Source organism: Lates calcarifer, linkage group LG2 (genome assembly GCF_001640805.2).
Source record: "Lates calcarifer isolate ASB-BC8 linkage group LG2, TLL_Latcal_v3, whole genome shotgun sequence".
NCBI lineage: Eukaryota > Metazoa > Chordata > Actinopteri > Centropomidae > Lates > Lates calcarifer.
Window position 1 is genome coordinate 24,760,349 of NC_066834.1, and position 16,700 is coordinate 24,777,048.

Genomic DNA, 16,700 nt, shown 5'->3' on the forward strand with positions numbered 1-16,700 from the left:
ACGAATGATGTGGCAAGTCATGTGTGTGCATGCACACAAGACGCCGTGTTAACTGGGAGGAGAGTTAATGGGGGAAGTTGGAGCATACATTTTGATGCACTGAAATACTGTTACTCAAAAACCTGTGTTTACATGCAGCTGGTCTGTAATCAGATGTCTACCCTACCCCCTACCTACCATGCTTTTAACCTAAGGCTGGCATATTTGAAATGTATTTGTGGTATATAAATGCTGCAGCTGAGAGGACAGCTTGTTTGGTTTTTACTTCATTGGTGTATGTGCCTGAATTTTAGAAATAGCCTGCTGTTCAGCTTTGGAAACATTTTCTTTTCTGACTTGAATACAGCTACAAGTAATAATCTTTGTCCCGTGTTTTGTCTCAGTTATTTATGAAAAAACTTATCAGACCAGTTAAACGTATACGTTAGGATTAAACTGAAGTTTTCCCAGCAGAAATTGAGCTGTGTTCACCCATTTTACCATGTTGCTTCATCCTGATTAAGGAAACTATTTTTCCTGTCTACATGACATTTAGGAAACCAGGTTACTGAAAAAAGCAGACACTAACCCAGTTTCTTAAGTGTATGTAAACACACTCACAGATACAATAAAGATGAGGCTTTTTACTGGGCCAGTAAATGCCATGACATGTCAGGACAGATCAGTGAATACAATGTTAAAATGCAGTAGCAACCATTAAATCATGTGGGCATACTGGTTTTAATTTTTGTTAGAGTAAGCTCTTGACATGGTGCATCACAATTGTTGAAAGCATTTTTGTGGGTCAAGTTTGGCTTTGCTAATAAAAATATGTGTGTGTGTGTGTCACAAGGCAGGAGGAGCATAGTCCTCATCTAGCTTAATTTTTCTTGAGGCCCTGCAGAGGTCTGTCTTGGGTCCGTTTCTCCTATTCATTTGCTCCTTGTGGGGTGTATAATCCAAAGACACATCATTGAGTTTCATTTCTGTCTATATACAGGTGTTTGCCCTGATAAAATCTTATGTGACTGTGATGCGTTCTGCATTATCTGGTGTTGGTCAGGTAAGTGCTGGATGTCTGAGAATTTCCTCCAGTCGAACGATTCCAAATTAGCGGTCCTGTTTGAGTTACTAGTCCTTGTTCTTGCAAATACACCATTTTTATTTAAGACTTGCCTTAACAAGAAGAGTTTTAGACACATTGTTAAGTCATAATTTTCTTCTATTTTTAGGCACATAATTACAGGAATTATGTATTGAGCTCTGAGAGCTGCCAACCTACACAGCAACACTGTGCCTGAACACATCTAGCGTAGACACTGACACAGGATTGAAGCTGTTGTTGCTGCTTTCACTGCACAGCTTGTACAGACAAAGTACAAGGCTGACAAGCACTTTGGCATCAAGACCCCTCAGCAGTGGAACTCCAGGTCTAACCATCTTAGGTTTTCACACTCTGGGCCCTCTTTTAAATCTGCTCTGAAATATCATTCTCATCCTCAGGTATCATTTTCCTTGTCATATTTTGTATAAATTTTGTAGTTTCTTCTAACACCACTGTTTTAATGTCATTTGTAAAGCATTTTTATGAATGCCATCTAGATAAAGATTATTATTATGATTAGAATATAAGTATTAACCTTTCTTGTGATCTTTTTTTAAAGTTCCAAATCAAAAGATCCTAAAGGCAATTAGTGATGTGTTTGAAAGGGATCTTCTTGTGTTGGTGGTATTTAGTTCAGGTGGTTACTTGGCACTCTCTGTTTATCCCATAATGTTATCTCGGCATGAGATTGTTAATTAGGAGCTTAATTTAGCTGCCGGCATATGTTAACATTGGCTTAGGCTGCCATTGTTAAGCCTCTGCTGGCTGGTGAGTCTGCGGTGGCACAGGAAGGCTTTTTGATGTAACCCTAACATAACATTACAGGATAAGACAATAACAAGGCCCTGAAGGTGCCAGATTAAACCCATATATCAGGATTCTACCATATATGTGCTGTGTGTCTCAGGACTGTAGATAAATCTACCCTGTCTCATGCTCCCTTACATTTGGATTTCGCTCTTTCTCACTCTCACTGAATTTGCACACAGACCCGGCCGCCTACACACACAGGGATCACCAGTAGGTTTGGCACGAACCCAGTCAGCAAGGTTTAGAGCCACAGGTGTAGGCCATCCCGTACAATACGTGTGCATGTGCGTCACAGGGTCTGTGTTTAGAAATGTAGGCAACCAGCCAGCCGCAGAGTTCTTGGAAAACCCCAGGGGAAGGATTTAAAATCGCTTCTGTGCGCTCTGCTGGGAATCAGTGCAAGTGTCTATATCAACCCAACTGTTAAAAAATACAAAATACATTTTTTCATTCTGCACAGATTTTAAAGACTTTGTGTGCTGGGAAAAAAGACATTATCTTCTTTTCTTTTTTTTTTCAAATGAAGCATTGTTGTTCAATTATAACTTATGTAATGCATTAATTAAATCATACACTTTTCATTTGTATTTGCGCTCATTTAGCTAAGTCACAACAGACCACCACTTAGTTTTTAGTGCCACAGGAGTCCCTGCCTTGTTGTCACCTTGCATTAAAAAGGAAGCCTATTGAAACGCAACAGGTGTGTCCCTCAGAATTGATGTGGACTGATACATTTGTAGAAACAGAAGCTTATCTTCTGCGAGAGGGATGATTGACAGATGTCTAACATGCCCAAGAAACATCTAAAGAATGTGTCATTAGCATAAGCCTTAGATTTTTCACTTGTTTTACAGGCTGCAGATTTCAAAAATAAAATATCACATTTACTGTTTTAAAATGTGTTAAAATGTGTTAATTGATTATTTATCTGCATTATATGCCATTTATCCCATGAGGCTAATAGTACATGGCGTGTTGGCACAGTTTTGCTGTGGTGTGTTGGTCAGCAGCTCTTTAGGAGAGCTGAAAGAGGAGACTTGGCTGAACACAAAGCCTTCTGTACAGGAGATGTAAGCAGAGCCTGTTCTAATCAAGCTGCTTGCCCACCACAAAGGGAACCCTGGCTTAGGTTACCCTCTTGCTCCAGCACCACATGGTGTTGGGGCAAGTGGGTAACCTAAGACAGTAATATGAATTGGGGTGCACATATGCACACACGTGTGTGAACACTCTCACACACAAAAGTACACTCACATATACCCTTATACATTATGTGCAAAAAGACACAGGAAGGCACAGAGGCACAACCACAGGCACACAGGAACATACACACATTCTTACACCACCCACACTTTTATACCCATACACATGCACATAGAGAGGTAGACAGAACGATCATGTGCGCACCAGCAGGAACCTGCAGCAGCGGTGAACCTGTCTTCCTCTCTGGGAGAGAAAAATCCTTCCCTCCCTCAGTAGTAAACTGGGCTTTCTCAGAATGTGGGCCTGTGTGTCACTGCCGGTCACAGGACCCTGACACACTTTGTATGCAGTGAGAGTAGGAGGAGGGAGGAACAAAGTCTCCACGGATTATCCCCCAAGTGAGAATCCCCAGGCAGTATGACGGTCAGCCAGGGGCCTGTTGAGCTTTGTGTTGAGGAGCCGGAGTGGATGTGACCGTCACCAGTGGGTCAGGCCATTCCCTGTGGTTGCCTTGAGAACACACTGGTGTTTGTGGTGTGTCACAAACATCCAACAATCCGCACTTCACTGAAACATCTCCCAGTGAGGCGGAGCTATTATTAGCTTAGGTACAGCAAAGCCTCTTAGAGATCTTTATTTAACCGGATTGGCTGTCTGATGTATGGACACTTGAGGAGTGTGTGACGCACCGGGCTTTCAGGAACAGTGCAGGGGTTTTGGAACCAAGGCCATTGATAAAACAACAGTGCCACTTCTCTCTTCTCCTCTCCTCTCCTCTCTGACCTCCTTTCCTAAGGTGACTGGTGTTTGGCTCTGACAGGGGGGGTTTCCCACCACCCACCCCTTTCCCCACACTGGAGGGTTTTAGGTAGCCGGCTAATCTTATCTCAGGGCAAGGAGAGGGCTGTGGGCCAGGTAACGTGGTCGTCCCCTGTCTGACCCTCATCCGTGCAACATTGCCACTTAACTCTCTCCACCACGTGTTATGATGGGTACAACAAAAGTAGAAAAGAAGGTGGAACTTTTGACTGTTTTTTTTTATCCTCATCAAATAAGCATGATGCCATTTTGGAACAGAGAGAGTGAGAATTATAGCAAATAAAAAAATCAATAAGTATGTTAAATGAATGTTATCCCACTGACGCTGCACGACAAACCAGCAGAGGGATTTCTAATCTGTTATCTGAGGAGACTGAGAGACAAGTTACTGCTCTCATTACTATCACCAGGCCAACGCAGACATGTAATGCAAAGTCCAAGACTTTTTATGCATCATAAATTTTATCCAAACATAGTAATTACATGATACTGTTGGTCACCCATTGCCACTGGTACAACATGAAAAGTTCTTTGTAAGCATGGCAGCAAAAGCTATGCCCTCTTTCCAGTAGTTTATACCTAACAGGTTGCTACAATATCTAGTACCCAGGGATCACCCTGCCTATGTTAGTTTCTAGTGACTGCTGCTCTTTATAGCTCATTTATAGCAATAACAAGTACAACTAATGAAATTTGCGGTGATTCAGGCAGGACTCATTAGCACTGGCTGGCCTCAGGTGTTTTGTTAGATGTGAAGATCTGCTTGAAGATTTTGCCAAATCATATAAATTTGGGACTACTTGTGCAGGAAATCATCATAAGGTACAAACTGTTTACTACTATTTAGACTTGTGGTTTAAAAGCAATGTTTCACATCCACCAATAAACCAATTTACTGTCTATTTCATTTTCATAACAAAACAACGCAACCACATAGAGAGGAACATAAAAAACATGGCCAGATTTACCAACATAAAAGCCCAGAACAAATTTCACTGCAACTTTCATTCAATTTGCGCTCTCAATTTGTGTGTGATTAGCACCTAATTTACTACTGCAGCAGCTCATTACTCAGCCAGCACCTGGGACTGCCCTGCCCTGCCCTGAATTATCTGTATTTAACGTTATTGTGGTGTTATTCAGTTGAACTAAAATGAGCTCGCCAGGTTGTGTTTTTAGCTAAGCAGAAAACCAGAAAAGCAAACTGACAAATTCAACTCTGAAAAACATTTATTAGCCAATGACAGTTTACCTCTTACATGTGCCACTTAAGCAATGAATGTGAATTCCTACCTATTTAAAGTGGAAGAAACAAAGCAAGAGTAGTAGCACATCTCCATAGTAATGAGGATTATAATCTGACGAATGGAATACCATTCTACCAAAAGATCTTCCCTTATTCTGTATTTTGTCACCCGTCTGTACTAATACTAAGGAAAGACTATTTTACTATATTTTCAAACTGGTAGCATTGTACAAACATCATGCCTCTTTCTGAATATTGTCTTTTAATATCTATCCACCCCTGGGCTATATGATGTCATGCCAAACCAACTCGCCAGACAAGTGAAGGGAGAGGAAGCCAAACTGTCTTGACTGTTATTTTCTTCCCGTTCTGCATCTCCCTTGTTCTCTCCATCTCTCTTTTTTTTTAATGTACTGAGCCACGCTAATTATGTCAAATTCTGTGGCGGTTTGATGGTTTGCCCGTCTCACCCATTTAGAAAAGCATCTCAATGAGGACAAGCTCTGCACATGCACTTAACAGCGGGGGGAAATTTTAAACCACCTCTAGACTCTTAAGGGAGAAGATCTCCGTTATAATGTATTTCTGTTTCTGTCCTCACTCCACTCTTTTTTCGCTGTAATTCAAAATATTTTGTGTTTCTCCAAATCAGTGTCTAGGATAAGGGATTTTAGAAGGAACAATTAATGCAGCATGTGAATCGCTCTCCGCCTTTGGCAAATTGTTAAGAAGTTTTATAGAGGAAGAATGAAAGACACTCATGAGATGGATTTGCTATATCATCACTACCACTGCTTATGTATGACTCCCTCACTGAAGGTGCAAGTGCCCGTCTTTAGTGCCTGCCCTCTGTTTTTCTCGTCTTTTCTCTTCCTCTGTTCTCTTCATGTTACTGTATTTCCCAATTCAGGCTTTCGATGAGTGAGAGGATTTGTCATTTTTTGTGATCCTTGCAGCTCTGTTTCTCTTCCTCCCGACTTCTGTTGTCCTTCTTTTGCTCCCTGTCAGTCAGTCAGATGCTGCTGGGTCTTGTGACAGGCAGGCAGGGCCAGTGTGAAGCCGAGTAGCTATAAATAAAGAGCTTGCCTCTACTGCCTGTGTTGCTGCTATTGGATAGAGAGGGAGGGTAGGAGCATGTTGTAGATACACACTCCATTCCCAAAACGCTTCCTTTATAAAATTCTTCAAGACTAGCCTTAAAGTCTGATTTAACAGAGCTCTTGTATAAAATGTGTTCAGTGTAAGAGGAAACAACAGTGGGAATGAATGTCAACTTATTACCAAGTTATGGCCTGTTTATCTGTGTCTGACAGTATAGCAAAAGCTTACTATTTACTCAATTTAGATTGTAACAAAACTGTCTCTTATTTTTAGTCAGGCAGGTACATTTAAGGAATATGGAGAAGTGTTGTATGATTGTGTAATGATTTCACAACCTTATCCTGTGCAGGCTACACTGTGGTTTTAGCTAAGCTAGATGTTTTATGAATGCTCATTGGCCTATATTTTTGCCCTAGTCATTTTGACATTTTCTGAAGTAGAATAAATTTTTTTGTCTTTTCCTCTCACAGTAAAGCAGAAGTTGAAGTTCATATATCTTATAAGGCCACATATAGGACATGACAGGAAGGTTAGTGTTGGAGTTTTTTGTTTCAAAATGTACTCTTGGTAAATGATGAGTCCTAAACTGTGGCCGGTGTTGTTCTTAAATCCTCACTGACAATTGCAGATATTTGTGGACACATTTTTAAATAAAAAAACAAACAAACAAACAAACAAAAAAACACACGAAAGTGTCTCTACATGTGAAATTAACTTTTCACATCTGAGTCACTGAGGCGCGTGGGGGTTGGGGTGAGTTTATTCCCAATGGGAGCAGCAGAGCATATCCAGTGGAAGTTTATCAATAACCTCTAACAGAGTAGTGGCAATGCGGACAATGGGCTTTTGTCTGTTTGTTTGTGTGTGTGTTTGTGTGTGTACATGCTGCCTGTGCCGGATGACCTTTGGTATAAATAGCCTGCCGGCGCTAGCTGTGATGACAGCCGACAGCACGCACCGTTGTGTGAATTTGTTTCCTGAGTAGTGCTGTTCATCGGTTATCCCTCTTGGAACGATGCCTGTATGACTGCCTGCTACCCAGCAACACTCTGGCCTCTAATTTCCTGAAACTGAGCTTGGTAGCAAGCGCAAACTCATGGCGCAACTGTACGTGGTTTCTGTGACCAAATAATTCTTGCAGTTTTGGCAACTAGAGTCTAAAGCATAGTCCTGGTGTGGAGCGATAATGGGTAAAAACAAGGCAGGAACAAAATGAATACATTACTAGTAGGGGGAATGTAGTATCGGCAGGTGGACTTAAGTAATGACCATTTGCATATTTTCCTCTTACCACTTTTAAAAGTAATTGACAGGCCAGGAGGGGAGTCCAGACCACTTCTCTGTGCTGCTTTTGGTACCTTGGGTGCTTTTGGGTTTGACAGTTTGGCCTCATAATCTTTGTTTCATTTTGGATCTATTGTGCTGAAATGGAAAACTAACGTAAGCTATATCTTAGATGGCAATAACCTCATTATTTTTTTCTCACTCTCTGTTTTTGTGTCTTAGATTTTTGTCTGATGGCAACGATAAATGTGATAAATGTGTGGGTTAGATGCAAATGGCAGATGTGTTGGTTATATGCTGACTGGTGTTTTTGCTTGATCTGCATGAGCACAACCTTAGATGTGCCACTCACTGATACAGTGTCATAACTTAGGTAATGTTTGCTGTTTTAATCTTGATCTTATCAAGAAGTTTTAAAAGTCTGTGATGTTGTTCAGGATTTTATATTAAGAGTGTTTTTGTTCTTCAGTAATTCAATGAAGTTGAAACTAAGAAATGTTATGATAACAGAAAATCTTGTCCAGATTGCTGTATCTTAATATTTCCTTCCTTTTTCTTTCTAGATCTGGACCCTGATGACAACACATCGTTCTACATTCTAAATGTGGGCCAGCCCCAGCCTATGGTCACTAACCACCAGCCTATTGGCCTGCCTCGTCATGGCATGCAGCATACTTCCCCACGCCTTCAGTCACACAAACCAGGATCTGAGCCTCCAAGCTATGAGGCACAAGACTCCAAGTATGGCACCTCCCCCCTGCTGCCCTCTGCTCCTGTGGAGGCTCCGAAGGCCTTTGAGTGCCCCAGTATCCAAATCACCTCCATCTCCCCTAGCTGCCAGCAGGAGATGGATGCCAATGATGAGGATCTGAGGGCCAATGGCCCTGATGGGGACTATCATGGTGACAGGCCCCTGTCCAGAGACCACCTGTATTTGCGGCTGGACCACTCATACCGGGACCCTTCGCTCAGCCCTAGCCCGTGCAGCAGCCTCTCCTCTAGGAGCTGGTTCTCTGATGCCTCCTCCTGTGAATCATTCTCACACGTCTATGATGATGTTGACTCAGAGCTAAATGAAGCAGCTGCCCGCTTTACCTTGGGCTCCCCTCTTACTTCCCCAGGCTGTGCCTCCCCTCAAGCAGGTGGTGGAGTTCTGGAGGAGCAGCCCCATTGGCAGCACCACCACCCAGCCTTTGTGCACCACTCCCACTCTGTCAGCCTATCACCGCGACAGTCCCCCTGCCACTCGCCACGCACCAGTGTCACTGATGAAAATTGGCTTAGCCCACGACCACCCTCCAGGCCCTCCTCACGTCCCACCTCACCCTGTGGGAAGAGGCGTCACTCCAGCGCCGACATCTGCTATCCTGGCTCATTGTCTCCACACCACTCACCCACGCCCACGCCAGGACCTTCACCTAGGGGCAGCGTTACAGAGGACACCTGGGTTGGCAGTCCCTCTGTAGGCATGTCACCCTTCCAGTGCTGCCCATCTGAGGCAGACATCCCATCTAAGACAAGGAAGACCTCACAAGACAGAACAGCTATGCAGTCTGGGAAAGGGGAGCTGGGGCTAGATGACCAAGGAAATGTGTCTCCTAATCTAGACTCTCCCTCAGACGAAGCCCTACACAGCCTGAAGAAGGACGGGCCTGGAGAGCAGTTTCTCTCGGTGCCCTCCCACTTCTCATGGAATAAACCTAAGCCCGGTCATACACCTATATTCAGGTAAGTCAGCTGATGTTTTGGAGAATATGCAGGAAAAAAAAAACTAAACAGTCTTTTCCAAATTTAGCTGCATATCAGAGATGCAGTCTTCTAATCCAGATAAAGCAAATGATTCATGCAGCTGTAGAAGACTCAGTGGGAGATGAAATGTCTGGAAAATTCAGACATTATAATCTTTTAAAATGTCAGTGAGGGCTAATTTCTCAACTGGTTGAAAGAACTTGCTGTTGCAATCCATTTGTTCTATTCTGTTTCCTGTTTGTCTTTGAGAGAGAGTTGGCGACAGTCGTGACTGCAGTATTAGCAAGGAATAGATTCTTGATGGATGACATCCTAAAGCTTGACAGTGTTTTTAACTCAGAGCCAAAAAGAGAGGGCGGTGTGTCGATAACGGCTTCTTTATCAGTATTTTTGTGAATTATTAATGCGATCACCACTTGGCAAGACAGCACATGTCGTCAATCTTAAAAGCAATTAGTAGGTCAAGGCTAAACAATAGACCTCGGTGGTGAATGTATTTATTGAGTGTTGTGAGCTGTCATAAAGATTGAAAATCCTTTTTGATCTAGGAGTCAAGTGTAAACATTGCAGTGCAGTAAATTAGTATCAAATAACATGTTAGATGCATAATAGGCCTGTTGGTGGAATGATGCAGATCAATGTTCACTAACAGGGAACTTTGAGCTTTGTATCAGCAGTGTAATCTAATTTAGTATTATGCCGTAGAGTAATACAAGTTTATTAGTGTGCGGAGGGAATCACAGTGATGCACGCCCACACACACATGTTGCTCCTCCAAACACACACACACACATACAAAAAAACAAGCACAATATCCACATTAAAGAGTGATGGGTGCAATCAGGAACTCATAGTGGATTTTTTTTTGGAGAGGAGTCTGCTGTCTGTTCTCCAATGTGTGCAGCAGATGAAGACATGGACTTGTTTGTGTGCACTGGCCCCTAGCACTGTAAATCAGCACAGGGCACATATGGCAAGGGGGCCAACACACACAAGCGTGCGCACACACACACACACACACACATGTATAGACATAACACAAATGCTCACATAGACCTAACACTCTCCAGACAATGACAGGGCCAGTTCTAATGATGGCTCACCATTTGATCTTTGCTTCCTTACCCCTGCAAGTGAAATTTCCTAAGAGAGCAATAGCTAGACAGTGACAGAGAAATGTCTATGTTGCTGTAGAGTTAAGCCCTATATCATGAAGAACACAACAGGTACTTCTTTCTTTACTTATTTCCTTAGTGCCGTTCCCACTAAAGCCACTCTACTATTGGCCAGCCCACCTTCAGGAGTCACTCACTCACTCACTCACACAGCATAGCATGAAGTACAGGTTAGAACTAACTTTCCATTTTCACGGCGGAGTCAGGTGGTGTAAGCCCCTGTCTGCCATGAGATAGAAGGTTGTTAGGTCGCCTGTGCGCATGCATATGTGTGTTAGTGGTGTTTTGAACAGATGGCCCAGGTGGAATGGGTGGGACTGGGTTAGAGTGGGTGGGATTAAAAATTGGTGCTCAGACACATGCTTTAACAAAGAGTCTGCTCACGTCTCACTCCCTGAGCTGTCTATACTGAGATATTAATGTCGCTTTTATAAGTTGTTTGCCAATAGCTTTATTTAAACAAGCGGAGCCGTGGCTAGGATTTGTTGGCAAAAAAAAAGGAGGAGGAGAAAAATTGCTGTATTTTTTTGTGTTTGGACCATAAATGTCAGTGTTTGGCATGATGAATGCAGTTTCATTTGATGAAGCAGAGATACTGATGGTATTAAGGGTTGTTGGTTGTGCGTATGCTTACTGGTACACCAGAAGGAAATCAGTTAAGACTTTCAATGGAATTTCAATATAAAACTCAATATATATTTCAATATAAAAAAGCAAGAAAACAATATAAACCTTAAAAATTGTTTAATATACATTTATGTGAAAGTGTATGTTGCTAGAAATGGAAAATTGTTTCCTTTTTTTTGTGACTTAAAATGTGACTGGGCTTCACATTCACGCAACATACATAGATGCAAAATTACCTAAATCACTGGATAGTAAGGATGCTAGTGGAAGGATGGAGAGTATAGATATAGATAGACTAGGTTATGGGAATGTGATTGGACTTGGAGCCCCTACTATGGCTTAGATATTTGAGAAAGGTTATGCTATGTCAGGACATGGGCTGCTGCTCCTGCTCTGCTCCGTCACAAAGCTCATATTTCCTCTGTCCTCCTATACTCCTGTTACCGTAGCAGCCATGCAAACCCACACTTCCTGGGTGGTTATGTCATGGCTGTCGGGAGGAAAACATCAGGGTGAGGAGTTGGGGTGTTAGATCTTATAGAGAGCTGCTGTTAGGTTAAAACCATTTGAAAATCAAACTGAAAAGGACTGTAATTGACGGCCTTGAGTATTGATGCACTTGACATTGCAAAAGATTACAGAACACTGTACATTTATCCTGGCATTTGCTCAACACATTAATAACTTTTTGGTAAAGCAGGAGAAGAAAACAAACATAAAACAACCAGTGACTACTGCTGTTTGTGGTATATGAGCCTGTAATCACATGTGATTTCCTCAACTCGACTAGTTAGCGTTAATGTAACAAGGTACGACCTAAAGTGGTTTTTGGTGACATTTCCATGTCATATGTGGTATTAGAATCTCCAAAATGTAGCTCAGTTAGTTTTCTAACCACAAGGCCTCATCGAGCTGCACAAAAGTTTTACAAAATATCAGACACATGCCTTTTCATTCCAAAATGCAGTCTTTCCTTTGGATTTAGAGCCAGTCTGTAGGGCAGTTTATAAAGTTAAATGGCTCCACTGAAAACCTGACTCACATGTCTTTAATTCAGTCCGATCAGATCGGTCTGCACGTAGCCAGCACTTGACAGGCATTTGGAAAGCGAAGAATTAGGGGAGTCAGTCATGCTGGCTAAAACTTTACAAACTTTCCCTTAAAATTATTTGTACTGTCAAAAATCTGTCATGGAGTTTAGACTCGAGTACGTTTGCATGCTAGGAGCCTGTACTTCCTTGGGTAGAGCCAAATAAAAGCTTATGCCACCATGTGACAGGGTGCACAAAGAGCTTACAGTAGTTAACGCTGAGGCAGAGATCAGTGTGTAGCACAGAGTGTCCGTCGTCCATGAGACAGCACAGAGTCAATTCCCTGACTCAGACCAAACACGCAGAGCCACAGATTTACAGACATGGATAAAGTTGGCGTGCGCATGGATACACAATGCACATACACGGTTTAATTTATGATTGTGTATACTGTTGTACTAAAAAAAAAACAGTGGCACTGTAACTGCTGCTAGACAAAACACCTGGATGACACACATATAGCTTGTGCTGCCCTACAGTAGGCCTCTTGGATCATGACTAATGAACTGTGTATGCTACCAAGATGTATCAAAGATTTACATTGTGGCTTGTGCTACAATTCAGGTACCTTGTCGAGTTAAACGTGTACTGTAGTAGTTTGGGACACTTGGTACTTATTTAAGTGTTGGGAAAAATAAGTAAGCTAATGGTATTAGCCAAGTAAATAATTAATCTAAAGAAACCAAACTATGGATGAACCATATTTAGAAATTTTTTTTGGTAACATTTGAAGCTACACATTATGTTTATGATGTGAAGTTAGTGATTTTAAAAATAACAAACTTATAGATAGCGATAGCTTGAATTTTAGCCTTAATGAGGTATATTTCACTACAGTGAAAAACGTTGTAGTGCTTTTTGGGGATTGTACATGAATATAAATGAATAAATCATAATGAACAATATTAAATACAACAGTAATTGGAAGGGGTTACAGCTTGGTTGATGCTAACAGCTAATGCCAGTGTTTACAAAATATTCTGGGGGTAAACTGGTCGAATGCACTAAGATGGAGAGACCCAGTTTCTCTGTGGAGAAGGCCATTGAGTGTTTTATTTTCGAGTGCAGCTGTTCAAATATGATTGTAGCCTGCACCGAAAAAAAACGAGGCAGGGAGGAAAAACACACAATGCCAGCCCCTGTGGTGCAGTACACATAAAATATACACTAGTACAGTATGCACACACACTCACACACACGGTAATTTACTCATTGTCTGACACACTCTCTCATCTCCCCACCCATTCACTGACCCACACAGACGACTCACGAAGAAAAGTCCCCCTTAGAATATGATTCACCCTTAAAGTCTTAAGTTGACCTATTACAAGTGCTATGTTTAAGAACAGGATTAATGTATGTGGGCATTCCAGTGATTCATTGTCTGGAGTGGCTAAGTACACTATATACCATACCCCCATTTTACACCTATTATACTGTCTCAGACCATGAAAGGGGAATACCACCTTTTCAGCTTTTGCATGCTTTCAGACAGCCTAAAGAGAGATTGTTGACAACTTGTCATCAGCCATGAAGTAGAAAGAGTTGTTGCTGCTGCTTGACCTTACACTGTTGTGTCACAGGTTTAACATATCTGTACAGAATAATTTGTTGTATGGAAAATATGAAGGTGTGTGTTCCCAAGCAGTTTCTAAGGGAAATTCTTACTGTCAAGGCCATTAAAATGTCCATCCTGAATCACTGATAAAGACAGTTTGTTCATATTTACAGTCATAACTGCCATAACCACAAACACTTCCATCTTAAATGAACACTGTATTTTCTGTAAGTTGTAATCTACTCTTCCTCTTTGTGTGGGTGTGTGTTTGTGTGTGTGCATGCTTGTGGTATTCTCTCCCCAGGACCTCCTCACTGCCCCCCCTAGATTGGCCGCTGCCAAGCCAGTTTGGCCAATATGACCTGAAGATAGAGGTGCAACCCAAAGCCCACCACCGAGCGCACTATGAGACTGAGGGCAGCCGAGGAGCCGTCAAAGCAGCTTCCGGTGGCCACCCGATTGTCAAGGTAACATATTTGGGCATTTGGGGTACTGTAGTTACTGCTGCTCAGCCATCAGATCTCTTTTACAGAGCATAAACTTTTTTTTCTGGTCCATTAAAAAAAATTGCAAGCATTGATGTCTCTACCATACTGAGGATAAAATTCCCCTCTGAGGTCAGGACTGATATACTGTCTGCATTAGCATGTGCTGGCCATGCATTAGTTAAGTTGGACCCTGTGCACTTGTCATCCAACTCTCTCTGTGTTAAGCACACAGCCAAGACATCAGCTCTTGCAGCCTTCAGTGATGAAATCAAACATGAAAGCAAGAGAATCAAGCTTAACTCAACTTATTTGTTGAATTTAGCAGCGGCTTCCTGAGATAGACTTTTTTCCATTTTGTAGGGATTGCCCTCTGCATGCGACTGAAATGGATTTTATCCTCACATTTTGCACACGTAAACACACATCATACTCAAATTATAAATAAAAATTTCTTGGCTACTTTCACAGTCACCTCAATGTCCATCTATAATCTGCTGCTAGCTGTGACTAATACTACATTATTGGACTATATGTAAACAATTTTACAGCCTCATAGCTCAAACTGGTTGATATGAATGAGCATTAGATTTAGGGTTTCATTTTACATATTTGCATGCGATCCTCTCCCAAAGCAAGACTGTCAGTCAACCTGTTGAAACAGGAAGACAAGCAGGCAGGCAAGAGAGCTGTCACTATAGCCCAGTCAGCTGCTTTGTCATTTGATAGCACCTGCAAGGCACTAGGTGAGTCGACGCAGGGCTGCGGACGCTTTTCTCTCTGAGAGACTGAGAGAAAGATAGAGAGAGAGAGCGGAAGATTTCAGTCTCATTAATATTTCAAGAAGCTGGTGACAAGCTTCCTTTGTGTGTATGATTGAGGCAGGGCTTTAGAACTGGGCCGTGACGAGTATGGTGGAACCCGACAATGGCTGAGTTCAGACTGACAGTTTGGTCAGCTGTCCAATCAGCCCAATAGGATCGCGACGCACAGTCCACCCTCCTCAGTATATCTTGCACTTGTATCTACTCTCCTGGCTCTGCAGTGGTGCCTACATCATTTTCTTTTCTTTGCATTAATATGACACTGACATGAAAAGTTAGTAAGAATAAACTAGAAAAAAGGGATTAAATTAAATGATATCTAAATGTAATTTTTGTTATTGAGTGCAGGCCACATGTGTTGTTGAGGACTACAGATGGGAAGTAGCTTACTCAATGACCACTCATTACACAAGATATAACAATTTTAAAAAATACAGCAATTGAACACAGAATTTCCCGAAACAACAATGAAGCCCACATTATTGCCATTAAAGAACTGCCATTCTCTTACATGCAGACTCCCTGCAGGCCAATCATTAACCATTTCAACCTCAGTTAGACCAAGATGCTATCCTGCCATATGTGACAATGCATAATTTAGCTGTCAGTTTTTTTCAACCAAGTGTTTGCCATGCTTGCCCTCATTCCTCATTCCCAGAGGGAATTGTTTGGATATAGCAGTTTCCTTGTAGTAGCAAGCTAGTATATATCTTAGGTCAGACAAGGCCAGCTGGAATCTGGTCTGCTGCACCAACATGCTTAGCCCTGGCAGTTACTGCAGTGAGTTTTCCAGTGGACTGAAGACAGCAGACTCTGGTTTGTTTGCTCAAAACATATTTCATAATTGTGTATTTTTTTAAATGTAATTTGTTTAATGTTATTATGGTTATTAGTTTTTGTGGGCTAAATCTTGAACAAGGCTTGAATCTGAGAGCAGCTCCAGCAACAGCCTACAGCAGTATAGGTCAAGGAAGCAAAAACAGACAATAACCACAAGAGAAATCAGCTTTTCTCCCACTCATACTTCTTTTTAGTTTAGCAAAGTTTACAAGTCACTTTGTTAAATTCTTGCTAAATCATCTAAGAATAAATCTCCTATATATATAGCTACATATTTGCAAAAAAGTGAAAGAAGTCAGTGTTTCGTCTATAGACACTCATTAGCAGTATGCTGAAACTCTCAGTGCTGGAAATGTAAATCAGACCTAATACTGCTGGAATACACTTTCATGATCAAATTGACAAACAGCAATATGTTGTCACGGACAGAGAAGAGAGAAGCGCACAGACAGCATTTGCTTGTCATGAGCAGCGGTTTGCAGAGCTCTTTGCACAGAGAGAAAGTGTGTGGGTGAATGTGTTTTATGAGGGAGGGAAGGAGGAGCAAGTGAGTTTGATTATGAAGTGTGTGTTTTTTTATAAGCACAATATGAAACTAAAAAAATCAAAATCTAAAAAAAAATCTTAAAAAAAAGTTTTAATATCTCAACTATGATTTTGTAACGTCCAGCTGGATATTACTACAGATTTCCTGTGTATTGAACTTACAGTAAGTAATCTCTCTTTTCTTTTAGAGTAAGCTTTATGCTCCAGATTACTTTTAGGATATACTTACACAATCCATCTTTGACTCCTGATTTCCTG

At 41.7% G+C, this 16,700-nt stretch overlaps 1 protein-coding gene across 4 annotated transcripts in view; it reads left to right on the forward strand.

Annotated features, from left to right (window-relative positions):
• The window catches only part of nfatc3a (nuclear factor of activated T cells 3a), a 62,741-nt gene that overhangs the window by 10,835 nt on the left and 35,206 nt on the right, over positions 1-16,700 (forward strand). For all 4 annotated transcript variants that reach the window (XM_051077310.1, XM_018666766.2, XM_051077303.1 and 1 more), the window contains 2 exons: positions 8,111-9,275; positions 14,052-14,214. In XM_051077310.1, the coding sequence (XP_050933267.1) occupies positions 8,111-9,275; positions 14,052-14,214 (1,328 nt within the window). The remainder of the gene's footprint in view (positions 1-8,110; positions 9,276-14,051; positions 14,215-16,700) is intronic.